Source organism: Hemitrygon akajei, chromosome 13, assembly GCF_048418815.1.
Source record: "Hemitrygon akajei chromosome 13, sHemAka1.3, whole genome shotgun sequence".
In the NCBI taxonomy this organism is placed as follows: Eukaryota; Metazoa; Chordata; class Chondrichthyes; order Myliobatiformes; family Dasyatidae; genus Hemitrygon; species Hemitrygon akajei.
The window spans coordinates 75,038,647-75,056,220 of NC_133136.1; the positions used below are offsets into that span (position 1 = coordinate 75,038,647).

The following is a 17,574-nucleotide window of genomic DNA, read 5'->3' on the forward strand; positions in this document are numbered from 1 at the left end:
CCCACACTGGCACGTGGCACAGGCAGCAATCCGGAGATTACTACCCTCGAGGTCCTGTTTTTCAAATTCTTACCAAGCTCTCTGTACTCACTCTTCAGGACCTCCTGACTCTTTCTACCTATGTCATTGGTATTGATGTGTACCATGACATCTGGCTGATCACCCTCCCATTTCAGAATGCTGTGCACGCGATCAGAGACATCCCTGACCCTGGCACCCGGGAGGCAACAAACCATCCGGGAGTCTCTGTCACGACCACAGAATCTCCTGTCTGTACCCCTGACTATGGAGTCCCCTATCACTATCGCTCTCCTCTTCTTCCTCCCTCCCTTCTGCACTGCAGAACCAGACTCAGTGCCAGAGATCTGTCTGCCGCAGCTTGTCCCAGGTAAGCCATTCCCCCCCCCCCCCCCCCCCCAATAGTATCCAAATCGGTATACCTGTTCTGGACAGGAATGGCCACAGGGGAACCCTGCACTACCTGCCCTTTCCCCTTCCCTCGCTTGACGGTAACCCAATTACCTGTGCCCTGTTCCTTAGGTGTAACTACCTCCCGGAAGCTATTACCTATAAACCTCATTCTCCCAAATGATCCGGAGGTCATCCAGCTCCTGCTCCAGTTCCCTAACACAGTCTGTTAGGAGCTGCAGCTGGATGCACTTCTTGCAGGTATCGTTGTCAGGGAGACCGGAAGTCTCCCTGACTTCCCACATCCTGCAAGAGGAGCATTCCAACATCCTGCCTGGCATATTCTCTGGACTGAACCAAAAAAAAGAAAAAACAGAAACTTACTGGAACGTACCCTCGGCTCTGCCTGTTTCTCGCTGAAGCCTGATTGAGCCAAAGCCATTCCACTCCGACTCAGTCCACTCCAATGATGGCCGCTGTATATGTCAGTCTCCCTTTTAAACCTTGGCACGCTATGTTACGCACCTGTGCAGTAGTGCCTCTTTTCCCCAATCAGTTAAAGAAAAAGGACCTTCCCTCAGTGATGTTTCAGTCTCTCACTTTCAGCCTCTTGCTTCGATTGTAACTACTTTAAATTACAAAGTATTCAATCAAATTAGTCATACAAGATCTGACCTTGACAGTCATGAAGGCTTAGACCTTAGCAGTTAGTAACCTTTTGCCTCAATTTTTTCCAATATCTTTCCTAGTGTTGACGTTAGATTCACTAGTCTATAGTTACCAGATTTTTATGAAAACAGAGACCACATTTGCTGCCCTCCAGTCACCTGGTACCTCCCACACATCCAGCAAAGAATGAGACATCACATCCACATCATGAGCAATCTCTTCCCTTTCCTCTCTCTGCATCCTGGGACATATTTTGTTCACCTTTGGGGATTTATCCATCTTTAAGCCAGCTAAAGCATCAAGTACCTCCTCTTTATTTATGGAGACCTTCACTAGGTTTCCACCTACCCCTTCACTTAATTCTCCAACTACAAAGCCTTTTCCCCTTGTGAATACTGATGGAAAATATTCAGCTAGGATCTCACCTATGTCTTCTGTTTCCGTTCACAGAATACCTTATTTTTTTCCTTGCTATTCCTCTTTTCATTTACTTATGAATTGCCTTCAGATTCACCTTAATCCATTCTGCCGTGATTACTTGAGATCCTCTTTGTCGTCCTAATTTCTTTTTTAAGTCGCACACACGAGGAAATCTGCAGATGCTGGAAATTCAAGCAACACACACAAAATGCTGGTGGAACGCAGCAGGCCAGGCAGCATCTATAGGGAGAAGCGCTGTCGACGTTTTGGGCCGAGACCCTTCGTCAGGACTAACTGAAAGGAAAGATAGTAAGAGATTTGAAAGTAGGAGGGGGAGGGGGAAATGCGAAATGATAGGAGAAGATCGGAGGGGGTGGGGTGAAGCTGAGAGCGAGAAAGGTGATTGGTAAAAGGGATACAGAGCTGGAGAAAGGAAAGGATCATGGGACAGGAGGCCTAGGGAGAAAGAAAGGGGGAGGGGAGCACCAGAGGGAGATGGAGAACAGGCAGAGTGATGGGCAGAGAGAGAAAGAAAAAAAAGGGGAGGAAAAAAAACCTAAATATATCAGGGATGGGGTAAGAAGGGGAGGAGGGGCATTAACGGAAGTTGGAGAAGTCAATGTTCATGCCTTCAGGTTGGAGGCTACCCAGCTGGTATATAAGGTGTTGTTCCTCCAACCTGAGTGTGGCTTCATCTTGACAGTAGAGGAGGCCATGGATAGACATATCAGAATGGGAATGGGACGTGGAATTAAAATGTGTGGCTACTGGGAGATCCTGCTTTCTCTGGCGGACAGAGCGTAGGTGTTCAGCAAAACGGTCTCCCAGTCTGTGTCAGGTCTCACCAATATACCTACACCTACGCTTAAAATATACAGTATATAAAGTATATACAATATACTTTAAAATATACAGAGTTATAGTATCCATCTTCAAAGTGCTCTCCTACAAACTCTCCCTCAATTAGACCAATGGTATTCCCCAAGATAAGGTCCAGGAATGCTCTTCCCTTATTGGCCTATCTCAATACTGCATCAAAATCTCTCCTGGACACACTTCAAAAAATTCTGCATCCTTTGAACCTTAGCACTAAGGCAATTACAGTTAATATTTCAGAAACAGAAATTTCCCAGTACTGTACAATAAACCTATTTTTATTCCATCTCACTGATGTCTGCCTACGTATCCAGTCCTCTATCATCTGTTATACACCTCCAGCAAAATTACAATATCCTTTTTGTCTCTAATCTTTACTCAGTGCCTCATTTGAGGAGCCTTCTCCCTCAATATGGAAGTAATGCAATCTCTGGCTAAAAGTGCAATGCACCCTCATCTTTTTTCTCCCCACTGTCTAGTCTGAAAAGTATACACCTTGAAGTACTGAGTTGCTAGTCCTCTCAATCCTTCAGTCACGTCTCAGTGATGGCAACAACATTGTTGTCTCCATGTTAATTAAAACTTAGAGTTCATCTATTCCAGGGATTAAAGTAAATGCAGTTTAATTTATAATACCCTTGATATATACTTACTTTCTTGTCCTGCCACAAGACATTAACATTTTCTCTTCAGGATGCATGTAGCTCTCCATCTGAATAACTGCTCTCAGCCCCCTTCACTGATAAGTCTGTTTAAACCATCCACAACAGCACTGGCAAACCTTCCATCCAGAGCGTTAGTTCCAATCTGCCCCACTTGGACAGGTCCTGCTTTCCTCAGAAATAGTCCCAAAGATCCAGGAACCTAAAGCCCATCACCTGCGCTATCTCTTCAGCCACACATTCTTCTGACCTACGTGTCTATTACTACACTCATTAACTCTGTGACACCAGCAGCAATCCATAGATTGCAAGCTTTGAGGTCCTGCTCTTTAAAGAGCCACCTAGCTCCCTAAACTCGGGCTGCAGGAATTCATTCCTTCTCCTGCCCATGTCAGTACTACTTTGGACTCTGGCTGTTCACCCTCCCTTTTCAGAATGTCCACAGCTGCTGCATGACATCCTAGACCCTAGCACCAGTGAGACAACATGCTGATCTGCAATGCCTTTTGCGGCTACAAAAATACATACCTGACACTCTCACAATAGCATCCCCCATCCCTATGCTGTGCTCCCATCCATCCTTTCTGTACATGAAATGGGGTGTCACTACTGTTCTCCCCAGGACTCTTAACCAAGCTACCCAACCAACACTGACCCAACCTGGTATAGTTGTTAGTGAAGGGAATGACCACAAGGGTGTAATCCTGAGGCTTTACAAGGCATTGGGCAAACTGCACTTGAGTACATAGAGCTAGTTTGGGCTCCTTATTTAAGAAAGGTGGCATTGGAGAGGGTCCAGAGGAGGTTAACAAGAATGATCCCAGGAATGAAAGGGTTAAAGTATTTGGAATGTTTGATAGATCCAGGCCTGTACTTGCTGAAGTTTAAAAGAATATAGAGTGGACATGAAAAGGATGTTTCCAATAGTGGTGGACTCACAGACCAGGAAGGCACAGCCTCAGAATACAAGAATGTCCCCTTAGAACAGAGATGAGGAGGAATTTCTTTAGCCAAAGGATGGTGAATCTGTGGAATTCATTGCCACAGACAGATGTTTAGACCAAGTTGTTGGGTATACTTAAAGAGGAGGGTGATGGGTTCTTGATTAGCAAGGATATCCAAGATTACGGGGAGAAGGGAGGAGAATGGGGTTGAGAGGGATAATAAACCAGCCATGATTGAATAATGGAGTAGACTCAATAGGCTGAATGGCTTAATACTGCTCCTATGTCTTATGGTCTTATGGTCTAAGGGATTTCTGTACAATATGCAGGGCCTGACTGTTCTTCCGAGTGGTCATCCATCTCCACTCTTCCTGTATTTGTGGAGTGACCAGCACACTAAACCTACTATCTACCAGAATGTTCAGGATGTGGAAATCACATAGCTGTCCACGTACAGCTCCAACTGTTCTAGCCAGCCCAGCAGTAACTGCATTAATCAATAATCTATACTCACCAATGACTGTGCTCCCAAATCAATACTCCATTAAAGGATAGCCCATTGATATCGGGCCATAGATCATTAACTCTCCCTTTCCATGAAGGAACTTCACCAAAGTTGTCATTCACTTTGGTACTCAGTGACTCAGAAACATCAAATCTTCTTGTGGAAAGTAATCCACAAAAAGGACCAGCTGGGTTAACAAACCTGATTCTATGCTTTAGCATATGTTGTCCACATGCGCATACAGTCTAGAAATGCCATTAGAAGTGAAATAATGATTAACTAGAAACTTAACCCAGATATGGTGTCGGAAACATGAATAGTTCAGGTCAGGGGTAGGTTAAAAACTGACAGTTGATGGACACCCCAGTTACCAGGATAAACATTCAGACTCTCTACCATCGTTCTTTATGGCTGAGTTTGCCATCGACAAAATACAATCCATTAACTTCATAAACAGGGTTAACAGAACCCTGTTATTAACAGAACCCTGTTTATACTGTTTATTCAGTAATAATTAGCTAATACCTCTTCCAGAAGGCAGCACCCCTGGAGCATTTCACAGAAATGTTGACCTACTTTTTTAGGTTTTTCAGTCTCTTGTCAGGGCTTCGGACTTAATTGTGACTGAGGTCATGACTCACGGTTAGGACTTGATCTAGGGAACAATGTTAAGGAACAGGCAAAATGAGTTCATAAACAGAATAAACAGGGTTCATAAACAGAATCTCCCAAACCCCGACACTCTACCTCTTAGAAGGACAAGAATATATCCCTATTACAACTCCATTATCTGCAATTTCAAGTTCAAACTGTACAACATTCAGATTTCTGAGTACGTTGCCATTCCTCCTTGGTAAATCTTCCTACTCGTTATTGCCACCCCTGTGGCAATTTGGAATGAGCAAACAAAGCTGAAATTAGTAAAAACATCTGCATAACTTAAATACAAAATAAAATCCTGCAGGTAGAAGGTCCTGCTTCAGTCAACCTGAAGTGTCAACTATCTTTATCTTTACAGATGCTGCCTGAACTGATGAGTTCTTCTCGCAGTTATTTTTTTTGTTCCAGATTCCAGTCTTGTGTGTCAACTTTAATAATACATCCTGTAAAATAAATCAAAGACTATTTTGCCTTAGGTGATAAATGTCCTACTTACACTTATTTCCAGCATACCATTCAAGCCATTTTGCCTGTTCCTTAACATTGTTCCCTAGATCAAGTCCTAACCGTGAGTCATGACCTCAGTCACAATTAAGTCTGAAGCCCTGACAAGAGACTGAAAAATAAAAATTTGATCAACATTTCTATGAAATGCTCCAGGGGTGCTGCCTTCTGGAAGAGGTATTAGCTAATTATTACTGAATAAAATAAAGAAAGGAACAGCCTGTTTGTTCTTTATTCTGACTCATCAAGCTTCAAGATGTTTAGTGTCATTTCCAGTACACTAGTGTAAAGGAAAACAAAATAATTATTACTCCAGATCTAATGCAGCACAGAAAAAAAAACACAGTAAGTTAAAGAACACTATAAAACCACAATAAATGTAAATACACAAAATAACTTATAAAAAACAGATTGTATGTACATAAAGTGACACCTGGGGCAGGAGTGCCTGTACATACGGTGATTCTAATAGGAAATGATAAAGGAGTGGTGGTGGGGCGTGTGGAAGGAGGTTTAGTGGGTGGAGGTGTTGATCACCTTTACTGCTTGGGGAAAGCAAATGTTTTTGAGTCTAGTGGTCCTGGTGTGAATGCTACGTAGCCTTTCACTGATGGGAGTCCATGAGTAGAGTGCGTGGGATCATTCATGATATCGTTGGATTGTTTCCCACACCTTTCTGTTCTCTATGTCTTTGATGGTGGGTAGGCTGGCGCTGGTGACACGATGGGCGGGTTTAACCACCTGTTGTAGAGCCTTCCTATCTGCCACCATGCAGTGAAGCATCCAGTTAGGATACTCTGTAGAAGATTGTGAGTATTGATGTGCAGAGTCCAGTAGCTCTCTCCAGCCTCCTCAGAAAACAGAGGCATTGACGAGCTTTCTTGATTGTGTAGGATGTGTTCTGGGACCATGAGAGGTTGTGTGCGATATGCACTCCCAAGAGTTTGAAACTGCTTACAGTTTCCACTGCTGTGCCACCGATGTGAAGAGGGATGTGAGTTTTGTGAGTTCTCACGAAGGCGAAAACCATCTCCTTGGTCAATGCTAATGTTGAGGAAGAGGTTATCTGCGTGGCACTTAGCCTCGGACTCCTCTACCTCTTTTCAAGTCAAGTCAAGACACTTTTATTGTCATTTCGACCATAACTGCTGGTACAGTACACAGTAAAAACAAGACAACATTTTTCAGGACCATGGTGCCACATGAAACAGTACAAAAACTAGACTGAACTATGTAAAAACACAGAAAAAAAAACTGCACTAGACTACAGACTTACCCAGGACTACATAAAGAGCACAAAACAGTGCAGGCATTACAATAAATTATAAACAAGACAACAGGCACAGTAGAGGGCACTAAGTTGGTGTCAGTCCAGGCTCTGGGTATTGAGGAGTCTGACGGCTTGGGGGAAGAAACTGTTACATAGTCTGGTCGTGAGAGCCCAAATGCTCCAGTGCCTTTTCCCAGATGGCAGGATGGAGAGGAGTTTGTATGAGGGGTGTGTGGGGTCCTTCATAATGCATATTGATGAGTAGGCCATCTCATCATTGTTGGTGTCGTGTCATTTCATGAGGCATGCCAGTGATATTAAACCTGATTTTTTTCCTCATCAGTGAACTTTACAACGTGATTACTTAGGTGTTTGACAGTGCAATCATGTGCGAGCAGAGCACACAGCCCTGGTGGGCACTGAGTTCAGGATGAAAGGGAGGGAGGAGAGTCTAACAGTCAAAGATCCAACCTCGCTAAACAGATTACTTGGTCACCGTCACATTACAGTTTCTAGCCTTTGTTGTGTTTCCTGTAATAATAATTACATTTTAAACTAATTTCATTTCCTGTGCAATTTCTACTACTTTGCTGTGAGGAATTTTTATTTTAGCAGTTTTCTGTGTCCTGTTAGAATGAATGTTTTGGCTTCCACTAAAGAAGCCATGTTGCCCAACTTAAGAACGTTGTGCCAACCAATCAGATCTGTCTGGGTACGTGTTGTAACTTTCTGCCCAGTGGGATGCAAAAGAAGATTCTAGAGAGCTGGGTGGAATGAGATTTCTGAAGGACAGTAATCTGGTTTGTGTCTTTTAGCAGGAGCTGTGAAGTGGGGCACAAGGGAAGATACTCGCCCAATGTCATTGGAAGGAGAGAGCCATTGTACAAGTTTTTGTCCAAATGAATGGCTCCAAGGAGTAAGTACCAATAGTCCTGTGTTCGAGGGAAGTCGAACTGTGACTGAGATGTCTTCATGCAGACTGTGGGGTTCAGCACGTCAGTATTGCGATATACCCTAACTCCTGCGCCATATCGGTCCCTGCCGTTCCGTTGGATTCATCAGCTGCGTGCAGAGGGAAAGGGCAATAAATTGCTCTCCATATCGTACCACACCCAACAATATGCGCGGTCGACCCGGACCGAAGCAGGGCCGCAAATTCCATCCCTGTCACCTACCCGACCCACTCAGAAGTACTTCCTACACTCATCATTGTTCCTCCAGTTTTCAACCTCCCACAATCATTAACAACGACCTTGGCAAATGCAAAAGAAAGAATTCTATTTCCTCCTGGAGTTCAGACAGCTGAAAGAGCAGGGGGAAAGAATCTCTTTTTTTTACACCTTGGTCAGGCCGTTTAACTTATTTACGAAACCGCGCGCTCGTCAACTTCCCGCACGTACCAACAAATTCATCCCACTTGTTGGACCTGTTTGTACTTTTTTCGCGAGCTCTCCAATGAAAGTAGGTTAACGGCAGATGACTGCATCGGGATACGGAAAATTACAACATCGGCTCCTACCTGGGGGCAGATGACGTCACGCGCCCATCTGGATAAATTACGGCTGGTTGGCGCATTGTCTTCATTCCTTCCAAGTGGGTGCTATCTGAGAGCAAGCAGGGGAACTGCGCTTCAGTAGTCAAAATGAGCATCGTGAATGTAGAATCGGCCAAGACCGAAGAAGTGAAGACTCGGATACCGACGAACAGACTTTTAAAGATACTAGCAATAACAACAACCACGCTGTTTGTCTTAATAGCTGCAGCACTGACTGCTTTTGTATTAGGTGAGCGGTTTTGCATTTTAATTATAGGCAAATAGTTTGATTTGAATTTCTAAATTAATCTCTCTTGCCTGACAGTGATTGTTTTAATTCTCGGGAAGTTGCCCAAGTTTGATTATTGCAAAGGCAGTTTGTGTCTGTAAATGAAACGTTAAGCTTCTTTCAAACACGCACAAAATTCTGGAGGAACTCAGCCAGTCAAACGTGCCTTACTTGCTGAGTTGCTCTGGCATTTTGTGTGTTGCTGAACGTTGGCAGCTTCTGTAGAATCCCGTGTTTGCGTTAAGCTTCTTTCAACTATGCCTTTCGTAATAGTTCTGATAAGGGGGCTGCATCTCTCTCGGCGTGTTAGATTCTTTCCATGCTAACGCTTCCTAAAGGCTATTGGAGTATATGTCAATTTTGATTTTTATGGTGCAAATTTTGATTTGCGGCTCTTTGTTCTTGTGCTTTTGATGTAAGTTTGGGATCTTGATGCAAATTTGCGGGTGTTGGGTCTCTCTGAAACTGCGCTCTTGACATGCTACTTAGCTGAATGGAAGGTTTGCGCTTGCTTTCAGTTCAATACGGTGAGCATTGAATTGGACTAATTTAGTGATATGATCTCGCTAAATGTCTCCTGTAATGTAACCAGCCACCTTCTGGTGAAGGGATAGATAGATGCAGGAGCATCTTATCTAGGAGACGAACTCTGTAGAAATGAGTGTAAATGAAGCATGATGAATATCTCACTTTGAATTTCTATCATTGGGCCAAATATAATTAAACTTACTCGGGTTTTGTTTAATAAGTGCAGATGTGTTAATATTGGTTGGTGATGTTTAGTAACTTTGTAAATGTTCTATATTACAGTCTTCTACTTCTCTCACAAATGCATGGAAAATGAGGCTTGCAGAACATCAGATTACGCTGCCTGTGGTAAGTAATGTTAATGGAGGTGGGCCTTTCAGTCTTCACTACTCACTGCCCAATAATTTTATGCTGAACTCTTATTCTCCCCACATTTCCATCACCTCCTTCCCAGATTGTGCCCTTTGGCCACTGTAAATTGGCCTTGTTTTATAGGCAATGAACCTCAGTCCCTTGTGTTCTTGAATTGAGAGTGGGGAGGGAGAAGTGAGGGTGGATGAGGAGCAGGAAACATCAGAGCACCTAAACGACAACAATGTCGTCAGGAAAAGAGTGAGAATACCATATTGCACCAGAAGTTCGAATGAACCAGGGTTACTGGAGTAGTGAGGCAGTCGCTGCGCCACAGTGCTGTCTGGCTGCACATTATTCTTAGATTACCTAATGAATGAATCATTAAGATAATCTGTCCTGCTGCTATTATTTGAAATGAGACTCGAAATAAACTGCCTCTGGAGGCTTTAACTTGAAAAGCAACTCTAATAGCTTTGGATTCAAGGTTCTGTACACAAGGATACTGAATACTCATAATCTAGATTTACTTCTGTATCAACTGATTTTTTCAATGCAATGGCTTTTTTTGCGAAGTGTGTTGAAGGGTGATAAAGCTGAACCGTAGAAATTTACCAGATTAAAACCTGAAATGGTAGAATACAGATTATAATATGTTCAGTGGTGATGTTCTCTGAAGTAATAGAAGAAAATGTAGTTGGTACTCAGTGTACTTGGACACAAAAGCCCAAGTGGATTAGTTAATTAAGCCCTTCACCCCTTATTGGGGCATAGTCTACCAACAGTAGCTCACCAGTCTTCTGTAGTCTTCAAGTTGTCCCCAGGTGTAGTCCATCTTCTTGATTTCAGCTTCAGGGTCACATCACCAGGTATCTTTTGGCCAGTCTCTCTTCCATTTTCCCTGGGGAGTCCACATTAGTGCTTGGCTTGCACAGACTGCGTCCTAATCATCTCCATCTTCCTGGCTTCCAAGGGCTTGTGGTTTCACCATGCATCTTCTCGGCAAAGATGCGTCCTCTCTCAGGGATGAGGCCTTTGGAGTTTCTGTTGGCAATTCTGTAGCTCTGGGTTATTACAGGATGGGGTTGCTAGCCCCATGCCCAACCCTTCTCCTTCTGCAGCTGGACTTGGGATCATCCATGGTGGAGTTAATCAGGCTAGGTCATGGGAATACAGTGGATTCCAGTTAATTGGGACAGGTATACTTTGGCCCAACTAGGTGGCTGTCCCAATTAGCTGAAGTTTCATGGAAATAAAAAAAAAAGTCAAGCTACCATTTAACTGAGAAAGAACTTGTATATTTAAATAAAATGCAGGACAAATTGAAACACCACTGATGCTACTACAGTACTATGAAACTCAGTTCCTAATAATTATCAAAGGAGGAATTCATCTCAAGTATGCTGTGTAAGTGAACAAAGTCAGCACTGACACCTAGTGCAGATAATGGACTGCCTTCATATAATGCTTTTGACAATTACATCCTTCAATCTTCATTTTCCGTGTAACATTCAAGATGATCATCGATACCTTCACATTCTTCAGAGTTCCTAACTGGCTGAAGTAGTGAAATTGTTTCATTTTCACTCCTGGCCATTTCTGGCATCTTAAGTCTGGAACTGTTTTCTCACTGCTGTTTCAAGCATTCAGATTGCCTTACTGCTTTATTTCTTGTGAACTATCAGTGACCAAAGTCACTGCTTTTTGAACACAAACACATACAACTGAAAGTTTTTTAAAAACCGTTTGCTGTCAGCACAGTGTTGTCTAACAGCCACACAAGTTGAAGTGATTGATTCTAGTTAGAAACTGTTTGCACATTTTCTTCTGTCCCAATTAAGCAACATAGTGTCCCAAATAAACAGGGGAATCCCAGCTATTTTCTTGATTTGTTTTTGCTCTTTAAGAGTTGTCCAAAATAACCGGCTGCCCTGGTTAACTGATGGCCCAATTAACTAGAGTGTACTGTACTTTGTTTTGGCATCTTGTGAAAATAGTTAAGTTCCTAATAAGGAAGTGAATCAAAGCTATTGAATTGTAATTTTAACAGATCAAGAGGGCAAATCTTCGATGGCTTGGCATATTAATCTACTTTTTTTTATTTGGATAGGTTGTGGTCAGCAGAAAATTCGATCTGAGAGAATTGTAGGTGGACTGGAGACGTATGGTGGCGAGTGGCCTTTTGTAGCCAGTATACAGTTGAACAACCGACACGTCTGTGGAGCAACACTTATCTCCTGTAGGTGGATTGTAACAGCTGCACATTGTGTCAATGACAGGTAAATGCAATTTTCCTCCACGGCAAGCTATTTTAAAGTATCGTTTTGCCTTGCACTGTAAATTGTAATTGCATGGAAGCAGAGATTTCTGTATTGTTGCTACATTTAATTGTATATTGAAGGCAACCTGATTCAGATGTGTAATATAAAGTGCCACACTCTGCCAATTAAGTACTTCATGCAAATACTTTAGTAAATAATCTAATTGCATTTTAAGGAAATGTTTAATTGAGCCAAAGATGGGTACGCGAGGCCTTGTGTTTAATCGTCACAGCCTAACATTTGCTTTCCCTCTGAATTCTAGTGATATACAGAACTGGACTGTAGTGCTTGGAATCAATTTCTTGACTCAGCCAACAAGCAGTGTACAGAAACGAAAAATTTCAAAGATGCTCGTTCACCCCGAGGCAACATCGTCCTTTAATTATGACGTTGCCCTGTTACAGCTGTCACAGCCAGTTGAATACACTGGCTTTGTCCAACCAGCTTGTCTACCTGCAGCCACAACATCCATTTCTGGCAGAAATTGTACAACCGTCGGATGGGGAAAAACAAGTGAAAATGGTACGGGTCAGACTTGTTGAATTAGCCATCTTCCATAGGTTACCTAAGATAAGCTTTTACATGATTTGTTCTGGTAGTATAGGTCTTGGGTTTAAAACAAGAACAAGCCAAACTTGGAAAGAATAGTTGTTTTTTAAAAAAAAAAATTGCTGATATTTAAGGGAAGTAACTTTCTGGCAAGATCATTTGGATTTTTAAAATTGTTTAAACTGCAGATTGTTTAAAATGGCCATTTATCTAGGGTGTTGTGATGCAGCATAGGGGTGACTGACACTTCACGTATATTGCCACTGTTTTGGACTACATATTAACTTTGTGCTGTTCATTGCCAATAGGAAAGGACAGTGGAAGTCTTTTGAAGACTGAAGTGGAAGTTTTCAGCAACAGCCGATGTCGGCATTACCTGCCCAACATAACTGAACAGATGATCTGTGCGGGGGTGGCTGAAGGTGGAAGAGATGCATGTCAGGTATGGAGTTCTTTGATTAGTTTATTTCTGTGGGACACCATATGCTCTTCAGGTTAATTATATCTAATCACTTGCCATGAAATGGTAATTCAGTATTAGACCAAGCTTTTGCAGGTGAATGAATGGGGATACTGTGGAGTAATCAAGTTCTCATCGTTAAAATTGTGGCAATTTCATTAGGGTCTGATAGCTTGGCTGTAATGTTGGAGCTGGCTTAATCGATGGTAGAATTCCAGAGTGACTGAAATGGTGCAGCTTGTTTATAAATACATTGCTCAAACTGTAGGGTGCTAGTTTGAACAGATTGCTTTCCACTCATCTTTTTGGAATTGACATGTGACGTTTTCATTCTGTCTCCTTCACTAAATCCTTTAGCAAGGAAAGGTGTGCATGCCCTTCTGTGCATTTAGTACTCACTGGGTATATCCAAGAATTGGAGACTAGCAATTGATCTTTTAAGATTCGTGCAGTCATTTTGTAGCTGTCTTTCTGTAGCTTTCTAGAGCAAAGCTAATTTATCCTTGTGATTGTACAAAAACACAAAAATCCCACGTGCAACCCTTTTCAAAATAACTGCTGCATTCTGCATCTCAGTGGGTACAATTTCCAACAGGGCAGTTGGAAAGCACTGAATTCTGGTGTAATAACGACTTAGTCTTGTATCAGATTGAGTAGTAATAATTTATAGAGCAATTTTCATATAATGTACTTCAAAGTGCAAACATGAAAATGCAAGACAGATGTTAGTTAAGAGATGAGATGTTAGTTCAATAGGTTTTGAGCTGGCACTGCCAACTGAATCTGCATCCCTTGTAGTTTAAGGTATTGAGTTGCACAGTTTTGGAGTGCAGTTCAAGAAAAGCTGAGTAGTGTGATATTCATTTTCTCCTTTCACTTGCTGGTAAGATGGCACTCAGTATCCAAGATGAACATAATGAATTGCATGAATAGAAATACTAGAAAAGGCTTGTCAGTCAGAAGAATCTATGGAAAGGAACTAACACTTTGGGTTTGAGATGTGTAAGGATAGTTGGGGTTGCATGGTGATCTCCAAGTGCAACATATCCTCAACCTTGCTTTATTTTCTTCCCAGGGAGATTCTGGAGGACCATTGCTGTGCCAAGATGAGGGTTCTCGTGCATGGTTATTGGCAGGAGTTGTTTCCTTTGGAAGAGGCTGTGGAAGACCTCATCAGCCTGGTGTATATACGCAGACAATGTCTGTTCGGAATTGGATAATGGAAAATACAAATCAATAGCAGCCTCATTTGTGACAGTCCTTCTAGGAAGTTGCCTAGATTTGTTGTGTTTTTAATACTTCCACCCCATATTGGAGTCTGTATGGGAAAAACTGTAGCTTTGGAAAAAAGCTTTCAATTTGAGTGTTAGTATAACAAGTTTCATTTGGAGAACATCTGGATTTTGAACTATCCAGCTCTATGGCAATCAACCAGCTAAAGCACAGTGCAGTTGTCATTTGTATTTTTTAATAGTATTACTATTTATTAAATGGATTGCTTAAATGGTTTCCTTAGAAAACTATACTTTAGAAATATAAAAGATTCTGTTAAACTTATTATTTGGCCATACCATGGCTATTTAACCATCACAAGTGGTGGAATTCTGTATGTTACAATGTAACAATTTATAAAATGTACTGTTCACTAATGTAATGTAAGATGTGTCAAACTGTTTGCAATAAAAATATAATTTAAGATTATAAAGTTTGTCTTTAAAGCTTTGTAATTCAGAAGGGAGAACAGTGATGCATTTTCTTAAATTCATCACTACTGTACACTCGTAGTCTTTGCCCATTGGGGGGAAAAAGCAGTCCTTTACCATTTGCATTGTCCTGATAATCATAAGGTCACAGCTGATCTTTTACTGTAATACCAATTTCCTGACCTAATTCCATAATCACTTAATTTTACAATGTGCTCCTTCCCAAATTATATCCCTATGTTCCACTATGCAGTATTCCATTTTTGTCAATAGAAGAAAATACCATTGATAGGGAAGACTAATTCATCAAATCTGCACAGTTCCAATCCTCAAACCAGAGTGAAAATAACTTGCATTTATAGTGAAGCCAATGAATTATGATAACTGTACTATAGGACATGAAGCATTTAATTAGTGCACAGGAGGGTCCCATGTGTTACAGAGGACCAGAATGTTTTGAAATATCCAGTGGTAGGGGGGGGGAGAATTGGTGAAGCCCCTAGGCAAAATAACCTCAAACTCTTACCTTTCTCTTGAGAGCAGACAAGTGGCAATAGGTTAATTCCTAAAATTAAAGGGTTAATGTATGTAGTGCAGTTGAACAAATTGTGCTTATTCCAAGCACCAAAGAATACACCTTATTGAAAGATACAAGAATTTGAGTATGGCCGATGCTAACTGGATGCCTTTCCACCAGTGGGGCTTTGTAGAACGAGGGTTGGTGAGTGAGGCAAAAGGAGGTGCCCATTTCAGAGGACTTCCAGACCAGTGAAGGCAAAGTGATTAAATGTGCTCAAATTAGCGTCATTTGGATAAGATGGAGACGAGGGGTGCTAAGGTCACAACTGGATCAAATAGGATCTTGCTAGAGGGTGTGACATGGAGGAAAGGCACTTTGTGCTCTTATAAGAGGTTCCACATCTACTCATGGGTTGACAGGGTACATATTGGCATGCTTGCCTTTATTAGTCAAGGCGTTGAGTTCAAAAGCCAGCAAGTTATGTTGTAGCTTTATAAAACTCTAGTTAGGCTGCTTCTGGAGTTTTGCAAACAGGTCACCCCACTAAAGGAAGGATGTTGAGGCTTTGGAGAAGGTGCAGATGAGGTTTACCTGGATTAGAGGGCATGTGCTTTCCTGAGAGGTTGGACAGACTTGGTCTGTTTTCTCTGCAGCAGCAGAGGCTGAGAAGAGATCTGATAGAGGTTTAAAAGATTGAGGGGCATAGATAGAATAGACAGGCATTATCTTTTTTTTTAACCAGGAAATACCTAATGTCAGAGGGCATGCATTTAAGATGAGAAGGGATAATTTCAAAGGAGATGTGAGGGGCAAGTTTTTACAGAGATCGATGGGTGCCTGGAATGTGCTGCATGGTGTGTTGGTAGAGGCAGATATGTTAGAAACACTTAGGTAGGCACATGAAAGTGAGGAGAATTGGAGGATGTGGATATTGAGGAGGCAGAAGGGATTAGTTTAATTGGCCATTTGATTACCAATTTAATTGGCTCAGCACAACATTTGGGGCCGAAGGGCTTGTTCCTATGTTGATTTGTTCTATGTTTTTTGTTGTAATTGTTTTTAATACTTATTATAAACTGTGCTTAAGCATTGTAATTTAATTTGTAATTTCACTGACATTTGAAGTGCCAGAGATGTTTGTAAAGGGGCATCTTGGAAGCATAGCAGTTAGTGCAATCACCTTACAATGTTATCTATCACTGATCAGGGTTTGATTCCTGCTGTGGTCTGTAAGGAACTTGTACGTTCTCCCTGTGACCACATAGATTTCCTCCAGGCGCTCTGGTTTCCTCCCAGATTTCAAAGGCGTCGCCATAGTGTTAGGGTTAATAAGTTGTGAGGATGTTGGCACCAGAAGCATGACCACACTTGCAGTCTGCCCAGAATAATCCTCGTTCAGTGTTGATCATTGGAACAAAATGATAGATAGATAGATAGATAGATAGATACTTTATTCATCCCCATGGGGAAATTCAACTTTTTTTCCAATGTCCCATACACTTGTTGTAGCAAAACTAATTACATACAATACTTAACTCAGTAAAAAAAATATGATATGCATCTAAATCACTATCTCAAAAAGCATTAATAATAGCTTTTAAAAAGTTCTTAAGTCCTGGCGGTAGAATTGTAAAGCCTAATGGCATTGGGGAGTATTGACCTCTTCATCCTGTCTGAGGAGCATTGTATCGATAGTAACCTGTCGCTGAAACTGCTTCTCTGTCTCTGGATGGTGCTATGTAGAGGATGTTCAGAGTTATCCATAATTGACCGTAGCCTACTCAGCGCCCTTCGCTCAGCTACCAATGTTAAACTCTCCAGTACTTTGCCCACGACAGAGCCCGCCTTCCTTACCAGCTTATTAAGACGTGAGGCGTCCCTCTTCTTAATGCTTCCTCCCCAACACGCCACCACAAAGAAGAGGGCGCTCTCCACAACTGACCTATAGAACATCTTCAGCATCTCACTACAGACATTGAATGACGCCAACCTTCTTAGGAAGTACAGTCGACTCTGTGCCTTCCTGCACAAGGCATCTGTGTTGGCAGTCCAGTCTAGCTTCTCGTCTAACTGTACTCCCAGATACTTGTAGGTCTTAACCTGCTCCACACATTCTCCATTAATGATCACTGGCTCCATATGAGGCCTAGATCTCCTAAAGTCCACCACCATCTCCTTGGTACTGTATTTCACTGTAGGTTTCAATGTTTCAAGGTACATGTGACAATAAAGCTTTCATTTTTAAATCTTTAGTGGGTTAGAACATGAGTAACTGAAATTCAGCTTGTTTAAAGTCAAGGCAGTGAGAAACATTGGTCTTATCCCTCACAAACAAAAGAAAATCTGCATTTTGGACTTCAATTCCACAGACCACTCCCACTCCGACATGTCTGTCCATGGC

The 17,574-nt window shown here is 41.9% G+C and overlaps 1 protein-coding gene across 1 annotated transcript; it reads left to right on the forward strand.

The window, feature by feature from the left end:
- Positions 1 to 8,517: 8,517 nt before the first annotated feature.
- Positions 8,518 to 14,648, forward strand: LOC140737979 (transmembrane protease serine 6-like). The gene is made up of 6 exons (XM_073064889.1): positions 8,518 to 8,702; positions 9,552 to 9,617; positions 11,731 to 11,899; positions 12,204 to 12,463; positions 12,799 to 12,932; positions 14,026 to 14,648. Exons 1-6 carry the CDS (start codon positions 8,561 to 8,563, stop codon positions 14,188 to 14,190), a joined length of 936 nt encoding a protein of 311 aa, XP_072920990.1. The 5' UTR covers positions 8,518 to 8,560; the 3' UTR covers positions 14,191 to 14,648.
- The last annotated feature ends 2,926 nt before the right edge of the window (positions 14,649 to 17,574 follow it).

Bases quoted from the DNA above. Each gene is read 5' to 3' on its own strand.
- LOC140737979 (XM_073064889.1), top strand. From the start codon at position 8,561: ATGAGCATCGTGAATGTAGAATCGGCCAAGACCGAAGAAGTGAAGACT. The intron at 11,900-12,203 runs GTAAATGCAATT...TCTGAATTCTAG, and splicing joins GCACATTGTGTCAATGACAG to TGATATACAGAACTGGACTG. The intron at 12,464-12,798 runs GTACGGGTCAGA...CATTGCCAATAG, and splicing joins GGGAAAAACAAGTGAAAATG to GAAAGGACAGTGGAAGTCTT.